Source organism: Oncorhynchus kisutch, linkage group LG8 (genome assembly GCF_002021735.2).
Source record: "Oncorhynchus kisutch isolate 150728-3 linkage group LG8, Okis_V2, whole genome shotgun sequence".
NCBI lineage: Eukaryota > Metazoa > Chordata > Actinopteri > Salmoniformes > Salmonidae > Oncorhynchus > Oncorhynchus kisutch.
The window spans coordinates 30,172,012-30,184,805 of NC_034181.2; the positions used below are offsets into that span (position 1 = coordinate 30,172,012).

At 42.5% G+C, this 12,794-nt stretch overlaps 1 protein-coding gene across 4 annotated transcripts in view; it reads left to right on the top strand.

Moving 5' to 3' along the window:
• The first annotated feature begins 11,107 nt into the window (after positions 1–11,107).
• The window catches only part of LOC109895893 (inositol polyphosphate-5-phosphatase A-like), a 49,277-nt gene continuing 47,590 nt past the window's right edge, over positions 11,108–12,794 (top strand). For 3 of the 4 annotated variants that reach the window (XR_002256044.2, XM_020489970.2, XM_020489969.2), the window contains exon 1: positions 11,357–11,791. Coding sequence is in view for 3 of the 4 variants with exons in the window: in XM_020489970.2 (XP_020345559.1) it covers positions 11,732–11,791 (60 nt within the window). In the remaining variant the exon portion in view is untranslated. Of the gene's footprint in view, positions 11,792–12,794 lie in introns of all 4 variants that reach the window. The other variant, XM_020489968.2, reaches the window with a different exon arrangement.

The window sequence follows — 12,794 nt, forward strand, 5'->3', positions numbered from 1 at the left end:
TCAAACTTGTACAAGTTTAGTTGATGTAGAATGAGCTATTGAGAGCACTTGTCAACGCAAGCATATGCCATCATTCTTTTGTTCTCATTAGTATACAAGAATATACACTTGGACAGGCTCGTTGAAAAGAGTGGCCTTTGTCCTCTGGAACCCCTAAGAAGAAGGATTCCATCAGAATTGAAAGCATGAAGCTGGCATTCAGGTAAGGAAGGTGGCCGGCTGTGGGTATGTTGGCTACATTTTACCCTGTACCATGTTCCTTTCAATATTTTGTTGACTGCCTGACTGATATTGCTTTGTGTTCTTGATGCTTCACAGTAATGTTATTCAAGTATTCCTGTTTCTGAATGTCATCCAAAAAACGAAGTGTTGCTTTAGTAATGGTTGATGGGGTTGAATAAATCATTTATATGTGGGGATCATTTCAAGTTCCTTTTAAGACGGGTATTCCCAAACTGGGGTACTGGGGGTACACCAAATAAAAATGTGGTTCACATTTAAAAAAATATTTTACATTTTCCAACGTGGCTATACATTTTGGTGAGTTTATTTCCCCTTGTCTGAGTAGCCTCGTTTCACTGCTAAAAATATAATTAAACCATCTAGTGTTCAGCGAAATAACGTCAAATATAGGTAGCCTAGTCAAATAATTAACATCCAGTCACGTTAATCGTTACTCTCTCACGGGAATTCCACTAACGGTCCGTATGTAGCCAAACATACTGTTGCTCATGTTGGTATCTGTACTGTAACGCTCGTGCAAGCAGTTGCTCCCGACGCCACTTGGCTACACTGCAGCATCTGAGAGGCTCTTGCTGCCAAGGGAATGCCTGACAGCTTGAAAGACGTTTTGGAGACTACAGTGAAAATGGTTAACTTTGTTAAAGCAAGGCCCTTGAACTAGTGTGCATTTTCTGCACTATGCAATGAAATGGGCAGTGACAATGTAACGCTTTTTGCTGGTTATCAAGGGGCAATGTATTGACATGTTTTTGTTTTAAATTGAGAGATACGAGCTTAGTTTTTACTGACCGTAATTTTCACGTCTGACCGCTTGCATATCTGGGTGATGTTATTTTTCGCCCAAATGATCTAAATCTAGGATTACAGGGACTCCGCAACTATATTCAGTGTGCGGGACAAAATTGAGGCTGTGATTAAGAAGATTAAGAAGTTCGAGCTCTTCTCTGTCTGCATTAACAAGGACAGCACACAGGTCTTTCCATCATTGTATGATTTTGTGTGCAAATGAACTCAAGCTTATGGACAATGTCAAATGTGATAGGTGCTTCGCTATGAGTGAGTTGGGTGTGCAATTACGCAGGTACTTTCCAGAAACCGATGACAAACTGGATTCGTTATCCCTTTCGTACCCTGCCTCTAGTCCCCTTACCGATATCTGAACAAGAGAGCCTCATCGAAATTGCAACAAGCGGTTCTTTGAAAATTGTATTTAATCAGAAGACGCGGCCAGATTTCTGGATTTGATCTGCGTTCAGAGTATCCTACCCTTGGCAAAGACGTTGATGCCCTTTGCAACCACGTACCTATGCGAGAGTGGATTCTCAGCCCTCACTAGCATGAAAACTAAATACGGGCACAGACTGTGTGGAAAATGATTTGACTGACACACTCTCCAATACAACCCAACATTGCAGAGTTATGTGCATCCTTTCAAGCACACCCTTCTCATTAACATTGTTCGATAAACAAATAAGGTTTAATATAGAAGATGGTTAAATAATGATGTTAAATAATGAGCCCTGTCACTTCCCACGAGCCAGGTTGTGACAAACTCAAACACTCATTCTTATGTTTAGTGTGTGGCAGGCTTACAATGATGGCAAAAAAACATTTGCAAGTGTGCTGACTCTGGTGCTAGAGGGGGTACGCAGCTGGATTGAATGTTTTGAAGGGGTACGGGACTAAAGTTTGGGAACCACTGCGTTAAGGGATACATTAACCAATTAACACTAAAATAACTCGTTTTGAGTCTCCGGAGGTATTGCAGGTGGTGTGGGATATTTTCTTTAAAAAAAATTGTGAATATGAATATCGCTAGCAACAGAAAACAATTGAATTAAATACAGTAGAAAAGAGAATAAAACTGCTGGTAAGCTTTGACATGGGTATACACTTTTGCCAACCCATGACTGAACTTTGTTAAACCAGCTAAACAACTGCTCTTAGTGAAAACGTGTTTGGAGTTACCTTTCTTGCTCAAGGAGTACCGGTACTGAGTCAATGTGCAGGAGTATGATGATGTTGAGTTAATATGTACATGTAGGTAGGGGTAAAGGTGACTAGGCAATCACGATAGACAAACCGTAGCAGCAGCGTATGTGAAAGTGTCTATCTGCAAGTGTCTCGTGTGTGTTGGAGTGTCAGTGTGGTATGTATGTGTGGGTAGAGAGTCTGTCCAAATAAAAAGAGGGTCAATGTAAATAGTCAGGTAGCCATTTGATTAACTGTTCAAGCCATAAGACTGCCGGGGATAGAAGCTGTTCAGGAGCTTTTTGGTCCGAGACTTGGCACTCTGGTACCGCTTTCCGTGCGGTAGAAGAGGGAGAACAAGATGCTCTCAATGGTGCAGCTGTAGAACTTTGAGGATCTGAGGGCCCATGCCAAATCTTTTCGGCCTCCTGAAGGGGAAGAGGCGTTGTCGTGCCTGCTTCACGGTTGTGTTAGTATGTTTGGACCATGATAGGTCCTTAATGATGTGGACACCCAGGAACTTGAAGATATCAACCCATTCCACTATAGCCCTGTTGATGTGAATTGGGGCGTTCCCGTCCCTCTGTTTCCTGTAGTTGACGATCAGCTGAAGCGTTACAGATACTGCGCTAGAAATGTAAAGGTAATTTCCAATTTGAGCTGAGATATGCAGCATTTACTTGTCGTCAATGAAGGTGTTAGAGTTGAGTGGGGCCACACAGTCGTAGGTGAACAGGGACTACAGGAGGGCTCTAAGCACACACCCCTGAGGGGCCCCCGTGTTGAGGGTCTGTGTGGCAGATGTGTTGTTGCCTACCCTCATCACCCATCAGGAAGAGGGAGGTGTTCAATCCCAGAGTCCTTAGCTTAGTGATGAACTTGGAGAGCACTATGGTGTTGAATGCTAAATTGTAGTCAATGAACAGCATCCTCATGTAGATGTTCCTTTTGTCCATGTGGAAAAGGGAAGTGTGGCGTGCAATAGCAATTGTGTCATCTGGATCTGTTGGGGCGATATGTGAATTGGAGTGAGCAGGGCAAGGGTCTCCAACCTTCTAGCAAGAGAGCTACTTTAAAAAAAAGAGTGCTTACGAGCTACAACTTTTTTCCCCTAGTGTTCAAATAGGCACATTCTTCTCTTTGCCTCACCCCTGCAACTCTTACCCGGGTCCTTAGTGTACAATAGAAAGTAGTGCACTGTTTTCTGTCAATATACCTGGTAAAATGGTTAATAAACAACTCTAAAGGGGGCCGTATAAAATCTGTTACACCCCCTCCCCCCAAAATTATATATTTTCCCAAATGATGTACTGTTTATTATTTTTTACTCTCAAAATTACAATTACCCAAGGAGAAAGAGCAAAATTGGATGTTCTGACTACATGGCAAGACATTTTTGAAAGAAAACAAACATTTTCATTCTTCAGTGTAATTGCGCATCTAGCGAGTGAGGAATGTGCCTTCTAATGTTCAGGTCTAATGATGGTTCTGTACTGCCGCTGCTCATTTCCTGGCAAAGCTAGAAAATAACATACTAGATACAAATGATACTTCTGCCAGGTAAGCCTACTTTGCAGTTAACATTTAGTTGAAGGTTTTAGGTCAAGTATTTCTGTCAATCAACAAGATGGTTATCACATCAACTGGCTACACAAGAAGTGATGGACAAACGCATGCACCACAGACAGACGGGCAATACTGCTGGAAATGAATTGCCAGATATTGTGTTACGTTTGGCTTTTTAAGCCAATAGTGGCTAACCAGGGGTGGGATAATGTCAATGTTGCATTGATTAGATAGTAGCTGGGAGCGTGCGGTGTCTAATATTTGTAAAATGTATGATAGTTTGCAGTGGAACACGTGTGAATTGCATGTAGTGTACTTTCAGAATTGTTTGGCGAGCTACTCATAAGTGTGCTGGTAGCTCGCGATCGACCTGTTGGAGACCCCTGGTCCAGGGTGCCTGGGATGAGTGTGTTGATGTGAGCCATGACAAGCCTTTCAAATAATTTCATGGCTATAGATGTGAGTGCTATGGGGTGATAGTAATTTAGACAGGTTACCTTGGCATTCTTGGGCACAGGGACTATGGTGGTCTGTTTGAAACATGTACATGTCCTGGTAATCCGTCTGGCCTTGTGGCCTTGGGAATGTTAACCTGTTTAAAGTTCTTTCTCGCATCACCTATGGAGAGTGATCACAGTCGTCCGGAACCGCTGGTGCTCTCATGCATGTTTCGGTGTTGCTAGCCTCCAAGCTAGCATAAGGCATTTAGTTCGTCTGGTACACTCACGTCACTGGGCAGTTCTCGTGGCTGGGGTTCTCTTTGTAATCTGTGATAGTTTGCAAGCCCTGCCACATCCAACGACCGTCAGAGTCGGTGTAGTAGGATTTTAAGTGTCGCAATAGGCTATGGTAGTTGACTTTCTCTTCCAATTATAATTTAGGATGTGAAAATAATGATTATTTCTCCTTTCCATTCAGTCATCTAATGAAAAGATAAGTGTGCTAACGTACGATGGTTTGCCTTGGAGGGGGTCCCTGTTCTATATTGATTCATTATCTTGCCATGCACTCAGTGACATATTGTCCAGCCAGGACTCCTTTCAGCCAGAGTAAATTATTGCCAGTGATTCTGCTGAGACCCCATCCAGTACCCAGGTGGCATCCCAACAGTGAGGAACTACCTCAGTAGCTTTTCAGGGGAATTTCCCTTTTTAGGTGGCTTTGTTTCCACTGCTGATGGACAGGGCAGCATTATGTTCTGCCTCTGTGTGCTGCAATGGCTTCAAATGGATACATTGTCCAGCATGCAATACACAGAGGAGCAAGAGGAAGCAGTGTGAAAACCTCAAACCATGACAGGTTGGTTTACACAACCAACCTTTATCAACTCGTTGCAAGCACTATGGAGAAGATGTTTTTGGCCTCTGCACCCTTTCAGTGCTTTACTATTTTGACTCGTTCTGTGTAAATTCAGACTGAGGCAAGTTCAAGACCAAAATAATGGTTGCAACCCCACTTGGAAGAAAAATACATGGTTAGGAACTGTGAAAGCAACTTTTTGTAGAATGTACTGCATTTAATAAAGATAGTGCTTCTGCTGAGAGCTTCACCTAATCCTTGAATTATCTGGCCTATTCACCACAAAGTTAAACATTTTATCTGACCTTCCCAATAGGCCTATGCCATTTTTATACACTTCCTTAGGTCTGACCGGGTTATTCAACAGCTCACCATAATAAGTGGGGTGTTGTTTATCCTGTTATCAAGTAAGCCCAATAGAGTAGGCTGTGAGGTCTATGACAACATGAGGTAGGGGCAGAATTCTGCTCTTTCACAATATCAGTGTATCACTCAAGAATGTGGCTGTTTTAGTGCAGAACTGTCAATGGTCTGCTCAAAGGCATAGTGTAAAGCCAAAATGGAGCATATTCAGTCAAAACACTTGAAAAACGTAATAGTTCTGCCTTGTCAGGCATGGTGGCAGAAAGTGGTGGGCACATGTCCAAATGGAGCTAGTCACGAATAAAAGGATGGTGAGATGAGCTCAATCCAATTAAAAGTACACCGCTCTGCTCTTTTGTTTCCATCATTGAAAATAGTCAGTTATGTTTTACAACAACAGTGTCTGAGTTTGATGGATAATTTTAATCAGAAAACTGCGTCTGGTCTTTCATCTTCTATTCTTTGAACATTTTGCCAGGCCACTGATAATAACAGAATGAACATGATCCACAATCTCTATAAATTAATAGGTTACATGTATATTAATGTTGCTTAATTGTTTATTTGTGAAGTAGCTTAATATCTGGTTTTTGATAGGCCCAACCATTCATGATAATTTCCCCCAGTCTCAGACATACACGTGTGGGTTATATGTTAATGTGGTAACCTAATGGGCTACTATCTGTATAAATGCTACTACTAGCCTATTGTTTTTAGGGACTGGATGTGGTTTTAGTTAAACTTGACTAAGAAAATAGGTAGGCATTAAAGTCCACCCACTGGGTACAGACATCAATTCAAAGTCTATTTCACGTAAATTCAATGTAATTTTGTTGAAATTATGTGGAAACAACGTTGATTCAAAACACCGTCTGCAGAAAAGAAGTACTCTGAGTGGACTTTTTAGTCCGACTTAGGAGGTGCCCACAACATCCACCGCTTCAGAGTATATTACTCGCTAATGTTCAACACTAGATAAAAAAAGGGCAGGGGTGTATGTTTCATGATAATGTCATGACGTTGGCCTGGGGGTAGGTTTGTGACAGTCATAAATACCTCTTCCCCCCTTTTTCCTCTCTGCCCTACTGATGTTACATTTGCAAACACCTTGGTTAACATATAGATTCTGGGAACATCAGAAGGTGGGGGGAAATGAACTATATTCTGGTAATCCGACCAATTGAACATATGTGGTGGTACTTAATAAATATGATGTCAGTTCGGTTGTCATCTGAGACGTTCTCATCAATGATAAGATGACAAACTCTACAGTGGAAAGTCTACACAGAGTTATCGGATTCACATGGAATTGTTGTTCAATTTAAATGTTTGAATATGAAATTATTTGATGGGATGAAATGTGATTTTTAGCTTCTAAAATGTGAGAATAGTTTTTTTTATAAGGTTAGGGCTCTGCTCAATCAGTGGCCCGCCCCTGTGAAGGGACATGGGCTATAAAACTTTTCAAACACGCCCTCCTCTCCCTTCCTATATAAAGCCTTGACAACAAAAAACCTGCTGTTCCGAGGATGACGGTCCGATGTCAGAACGGTTCAGATAATAACTACAGAACGAAGCCAACATCAGCGTGAGCTTTGGTTGCAAATGGTATGAACTTTGAACTCTTATTCACTACAGAAGTGATACCTCCTAGCCGTTGAGTTAGCAACAGCAAATGCAGGTTAGGAAGGAACAGACAGAGCATCCCATCTACCACACTAAAACTACTACAATGTATCCAATTTACCAGCAGAGACATTCTTCAAAGGACTCGGTTGTGCAACACGGCCTTCCATCTACCACCAACCTACCGAAGCGCAGCTCAGAGTAAATATTTATTGCATTTTCCTTTTCCAAATGGGCGGTAATTTAGAATGTATAAGATTCTGTATTTACGATAGCACAGATTCGCCCTTTGTTCCTCAGTCTTCCCGCTCTTTCACTCAAACCCAGCCCTTTTCTTTTGTGCAACCAGCTGTCATATCTGTTCATAGCTCTATAAATATTATTTCATGGTGCCCCGACTCTCTAGTTAATTACATTTACATGATTAGCTGAATCAGGTAATAGTAATTACGGAGAAATTATTTTATAGAATAGCATGTCATATCACTTAATCCGGCATAGCCAAAGACACGACAATTAACTACTCATGGTGTGATTGTGATAACATACAGGAGCTTAAGTCCTTTTGTTCACCCGGCCTAGAATGCCTCAATCAAATGCTGACCGTATTACCTCCCAAGAGAATTCTCTTTGGTTATAGTCACAGCCACGTATATTCCCGCTCAAGCAGATACCACGACAGCCCTCAAAGAACTTCACTGGACTTTATGCAAACTTGAAACCACATATCCTGAGGCCGCATTTATTGTAGCTGGGGATTTTAACAAAGCAAATTTGAGGAAAACGTTACCGAAGTTCTATCAACACATTGACTGTAGTACTCGCGCTGCTAAAACACTTGACCACTGTTACTCCAACTTCCAGGATGCCTACAAGACCCTCCCTTTGGCAAATCAGATCACAACTCTATTTTGCTCCTCGCTTCCTATAGGCAGAAACTCAAACAGGAAGTACCCATGCTAAGGACAATTCAACACTGGTCTGACCAATCGGAATCCACGCTTTAAGATCGTTTTGATAACGCAGACTGGGATATGTTCTGTGTTGCCTATGAGAACAACAAACTCAGTCATCATATCAGTGTGTTCGTCTATCAGGAAGTGTATAGGTGATGTACCCACTGAATATTAAAACCTATCCTAACCAGAAACCGTGGCTAGTTGGCAGCATTCACGCAAAACTGAAAGCGCGAACCATTGCATTTAAACATGGCAAGGTGACTGGGAATATGGCCGAATACAAACAGTGTAGTTATTCCCTCAGTAAGGCAATCAAACAGGCAAAACATCAGCATAGAGAAAGTGGAGTCGCAATTCAACGGCTCAGACACGAGACGTATGTGGCAGGGTCTACAGACAATCACGGACTACAAAGGGAAAACCAGCCACGTCGTGGACACTGACGTCTTGCTTACTGACAAGCTAAACACTTCGCCTGATTTGGGGATAACACATTGCCACCGATGCGGCCCGCTACCAAGGACTGTGGCCTCTCCTTCTCCGTGGCTGACTTAAGACATTTAAGCGTGTTAACCCAGACGGCATCCCTAGCCGCGTCCTCAGAGAATGCGCAGACCAGCTGGCTGGAGTGTTTACGGATATATTCAATCTCTTCCTATCCCCACATGCTTCAAGATGTTCACCATTGTTCCTGTAACCAAGGAAAATAAACTAAATGACTGTCGCTCGTTGCACTCACTTCTGTCATCATGAAGTGCTTTGAGCGGCTAGTTAAGGATCATATCACCTCCACCTTAACTGACACCCTAGACCTACTTCAATTTGCTTACCGCCCCAGTAGGTCTGCAGATGATGCCATCACACTGCACACTGCTCTATCCCATCTGGACAAGAGGAATACCAATGTAAGAATGCTGTTCATTGACTATAGCTCAGCATTCAACACCATGGTACCCTCCAAGCTCATCATTAAGCTTGAGGCCCTGGGTCTGAACCCCACCCTGTGCAACTGGGACCTGGACTTCCTGATAGGCCGCCCCCAGGTGGTGAAGGTAGGAAAAAACACCTCCACTTTGCTGATCCTCAACACTGGGGCCCCACAAGAGTGTGTGCTCAGCCCCCTCCTGTACTCCCTGTTCACCCATGACTGCATGGCCATGCACAGCTCCAACTCAATCATCAAGTTTGTAGACGACAACAGTAGTAGGCCTGAATTACAACAATGACGAGACAGCCTAAAGGGAGGAGATGAGGGCCCTGGGAGTGTGGTGCAAGGAAAATAACCTCTCACTCTATTTCAACAAAACCTAAATGGAAACAGCAGAGGTAGCACCCCCCTATCCACATCGACGGGACCACAGTGGATTAGGTGGAAAGCTTCAAATTCCTCAGAGTACACATCACTGACAAACTGAAATGGTCCACCCACACAGACAGTGTGGTGAAGAAGGCGCAACAGTGCCTCTTCAACCTCAGGAGGCTGAAGAAATTTGGCTTGGCAACTAAAACCCACAAACTTTTACAGATGCACAATTGAGAGTATCCTGTCGGGCTGTATCACCGCCTGGTACGGCAACTGCACCGCCCGCAACCGCAGAGCTCTCCAGAGGGTGGTGTGGTCTGCCCAACGCATCACCGGGGGCAAGCTACCTGCCCTCCAGGACACCTACAGCACCCGATGTCACAGGAAGGACAAAAAGATCAAGGACAACAACCACCCAAGCCACTGCCTGTCCACCCCACTATCATCAAGGAGAGGTCAGTAGAGGTGCATCAAGGCTGGGACCGAGAGAAAGAAACAGCTTCTATCTCAAGGCCATCAGACTGTTAAATAGCCATCACTAGCCCACTAGAGGCTGCTGCCCTATACACAGACTTGAAATCACTGTCCATTTTAACAATGGAACACTAGTCACTAATTTTTACATTTTGCATTACTCATCTCATCTGTATATACTGTATTCTATCCTATTCTACTGTATTTTAGTCTATGCCGCTCTGACATTGCTTGTCCGAGTATTTATATATTCTAATTCCATTCCTTTAGATTGTGTATATTGTTAGATATTACTGCACTGTTGGAGCTAGAAACACAAGCATTTCACTACACCCACAATAACATCTGCTAAACACTTGTATGTAAGAAATAACATTTGATGTGTGCTCACACCTGCTTTACTTACCAAAGGGCACATCTCAATAGATGGTCCGGGTATCCTCATGGCATGGCACAAGTGGGGGGGGCATTCCTCTTTTGTTCTCCACCTCTCCTCTACTGACAGGTTGGTTGTTTAGCTACAAAATCAACGCCAAAGATTTGTATAACTAACCCAAGATAGACCACGCACGGCCTGTTGTTTCCAATAGGAGCAAATTAATCATAGTGGGCAGAACAAGCAAGGTGGGCAGAGCCAAGCACGAGCTAGCGAAAGCCTGTTGGCGTGTTCTAGCATGTATTTGCATATTTCTGTAAGGGAACGCCTACTCTGAAGCACGCATGTGCAATAACTCAATTCGGCCTTGCACTACTAAACAATGCAATTGTTTAAAGCTTTCGCAAAGGGTAAAGTCTACAACACAGAAAATTGTATTGAGATCAAATGTTTAATCGATTAGTAAATTAGCATCTCACTCCATCTTCTCCCACTGCCGGCCACTGAGTTTCCTCTCACCACCATATTTGGTAATGAGTAGAAACGCCAACAGGATTTCTCAGTTATACATCTGGTGAAATATCGATCATTGTATCTGTACTGACTGACGCGTGCGAACTATGGGGCAAAACAGGCGGGTGGCTTAGGTTGTTGACAATATGTAAACTATATTTCTTCGCCGATGTTTATTGAAAACAGATACATTTGCACAATGAGCACTTGTCTTTCAAATACATCGTTACAGTTGTTGGTTACCTAGCAAGTGCATTTGTGCCAAATTAGCATTGACATGAAATCAGTCAAGAAGACATGGTATCAATAACTAGCTGAAACGAGTCACTAACGATTCCCCACATGGCAGTTTCTTGTCATTGTTGGTAGCTATCTGGCCATCCAGAATTACAACTCAAGAACTTCTGCCCCATCAGTTCATGCAAGCAAGCGGGAGACGGAAGACATGAGACTCAGAGGGCACCATCAGACCAACAACTCCTTGAATGTCCTACTACTCCATGAAGTTTGCACTTGTGTCTAAAGAAACACTTGCGCAAAACACATTGTTTTACCATAGTGGGTGTACATTACTGTATTTACAACCTGGGATATTGTTTTTCAGAAATTGTTGGAATGTGTCTTTAATAACTGGGTGCCGTGGGCGGAGCTCCGAAGTTCATGACACAACATTGACAACAACTGCTTGATCTGGTCGCGCGGGGCAGAAGGAACTGTTCTGGCGCAGGCAGCAGGTATAAATCCAATTACAACGAAGATAGATAGAAATCCTGTCCTGCTATTTCTCAGCAGACATGGAAGATAAGTCTATCTTTGAGCAGGAGTTAAGACGACAGACGACTCCCGCCATCAACCAAAAGCGGGCAAGTTAAAAACAGCAGAAACAAATGATCAAGATGAATTATACGACCGACTTCTTCAGCGACATATACAATACAGCACCGTATCAGTAAGCTGTTTGTAACACACGCAGAGGATTTTGCCATCGCGTCTAACGGAGTTCTTCCCGCGGACTATTTCTGGAATTCGATCGTTATCATGGAAATGTACACTGACGTCCTACTTGTCACTGCAAATGTTGGATCATTATTCGACAATGTAAGTATTACACACATGTTTACTTGACTATATACTGTTTTAAGTCACTTTGAATGGCGATTTTTTTTCCAGTGGAACAGCGATATTCCTATGTAAGCAGTTAGATCTGCCGGAGAACACTAGAACCGTACAAGACCCAATTCTACTGCCTGTAGCAACATTCCATAGATTCGAATGAAGACGAATTCAAATCCCAGTCTGTCATCGGCCATGCGATCCAATCCACTATTTAAATGTATCATTAATAGGCCTTATAAAATGAGTTATTTTTCAACATCAGGCTTCCTTTGACTATTCATTTTCATCATGAAAAACATTATTTATGTAGCCTAAATGGTTTATTTTCAATCGATATGTGGATCATAACTTTGAAGTCACTTCACGCGCTGTAGCTGCGCCTTTGGACACTGTTATTGCGGCTTCTGACGACATAATTGTTTTGTTATTTACTTCGTTCGGCCTATACAACTGCAAGTCCTCTGCCTAGTTATCCTCATTCCGTATTTACCGAGTTTTTTTGCGGCATGATTATTGAGGTTGCGTGAGTGTTCTCACATCAGATCCGCGGAGAGAACCATTAAGCAACAACTGGTCCAAGACAGTTTAAATCAAACAGGAAATTGATGGCGTGCAAACAACGTCATATTTAAAGGAGAAGATAACTTTTTTTTAATTCATTTTTTTCGAACTTGATGTTTGATTCACCCTGAAAGTAGTCTATGGGCCAGGATAAACTAGTCTATCGTTCTGTTTTTGATAGGGCAATATTTAGATTTCTGCCTAAATAGATGTAACTATTTTTCATGGCCATAAATCATAACTGGCAATGTTGCATACTTTTTTTTAGAAAGGTCTAGTCAGGAACTCACATTTCTGGTTAAAAAAAAAGTTTATACATTGCTGAGGTGTACTCACTTTTGAAGACACAAGCTGAAGTACATATATTATGAAAAAATCATGATTCCCCTATTCAACAAAATTGGGGCAATAGGGCTTGAAATGA